The sequence below is a fragment of the Buceros rhinoceros genome, unplaced genomic scaffold (genome assembly GCF_000710305.1).
Source record: "Buceros rhinoceros silvestris isolate BGI_N320 unplaced genomic scaffold, ASM71030v1 scaffold24095, whole genome shotgun sequence".
Classification (NCBI taxonomy): Eukaryota; Metazoa; Chordata; class Aves; order Bucerotiformes; family Bucerotidae; genus Buceros; species Buceros rhinoceros.
The window spans coordinates 4,288-4,638 of record NW_010413719.1 but is presented as its reverse complement, the minus strand read 5'-3'; the positions used below and the strand labels follow the sequence as shown (position 1 = coordinate 4,638).

The window sequence follows — 351 nt, the reverse complement described above, 5'->3', positions numbered from 1 at the left end:
CCATTTTCTTGAAGAAATCCCACAAGAGCTGGTGAAGGCCACCCCAGCGTACTCACAACCTCCTTCCCCATGGCTGCCACGTGCCACTTTCTCGTTTAGGTCCCCCACTTTGTTCCAGACACGCCAGCTGCCCGGGCAGACCTGGCAGCCCAGTACACAACCATCGGGCGCATGGACCAAGGTAGGAGCCGCGGGGGCCAGGCTGGTGCCAGCAGGTGCCGTCGGTCCCTCCCGCCGCCCCTCAGCTCTGCCCCGCTGTCCGCAGGCATCGGGCTGGTGCTGGAGGAGCTGCATCGTGCCGGCTTCCAGAACAGCACGCTGGTGATCTACACCTCCGACAACGGCATACCC

General features: G+C 64.1%; 1 protein-coding gene across 1 annotated transcript in view; it reads left to right on the top strand.

Annotated features, from left to right (window-relative positions):
• Positions 1–99: 99 nt before the first annotated feature.
• Positions 100–351, top strand: part of LOC104494077 (N-sulphoglucosamine sulphohydrolase-like) — a gene marked incomplete at its 5' end in the record, with an annotated part of 1,599 nt that continues 1,347 nt past the window's right edge. Inside the window, 2 exons of the mRNA XM_010136867.1 lie at positions 100–181; positions 266–321. Of these exons, the coding sequence (XP_010135169.1) occupies positions 100–181; positions 266–321 (138 nt within the window). The remainder of the gene's footprint in view (positions 182–265; positions 322–351) is intronic.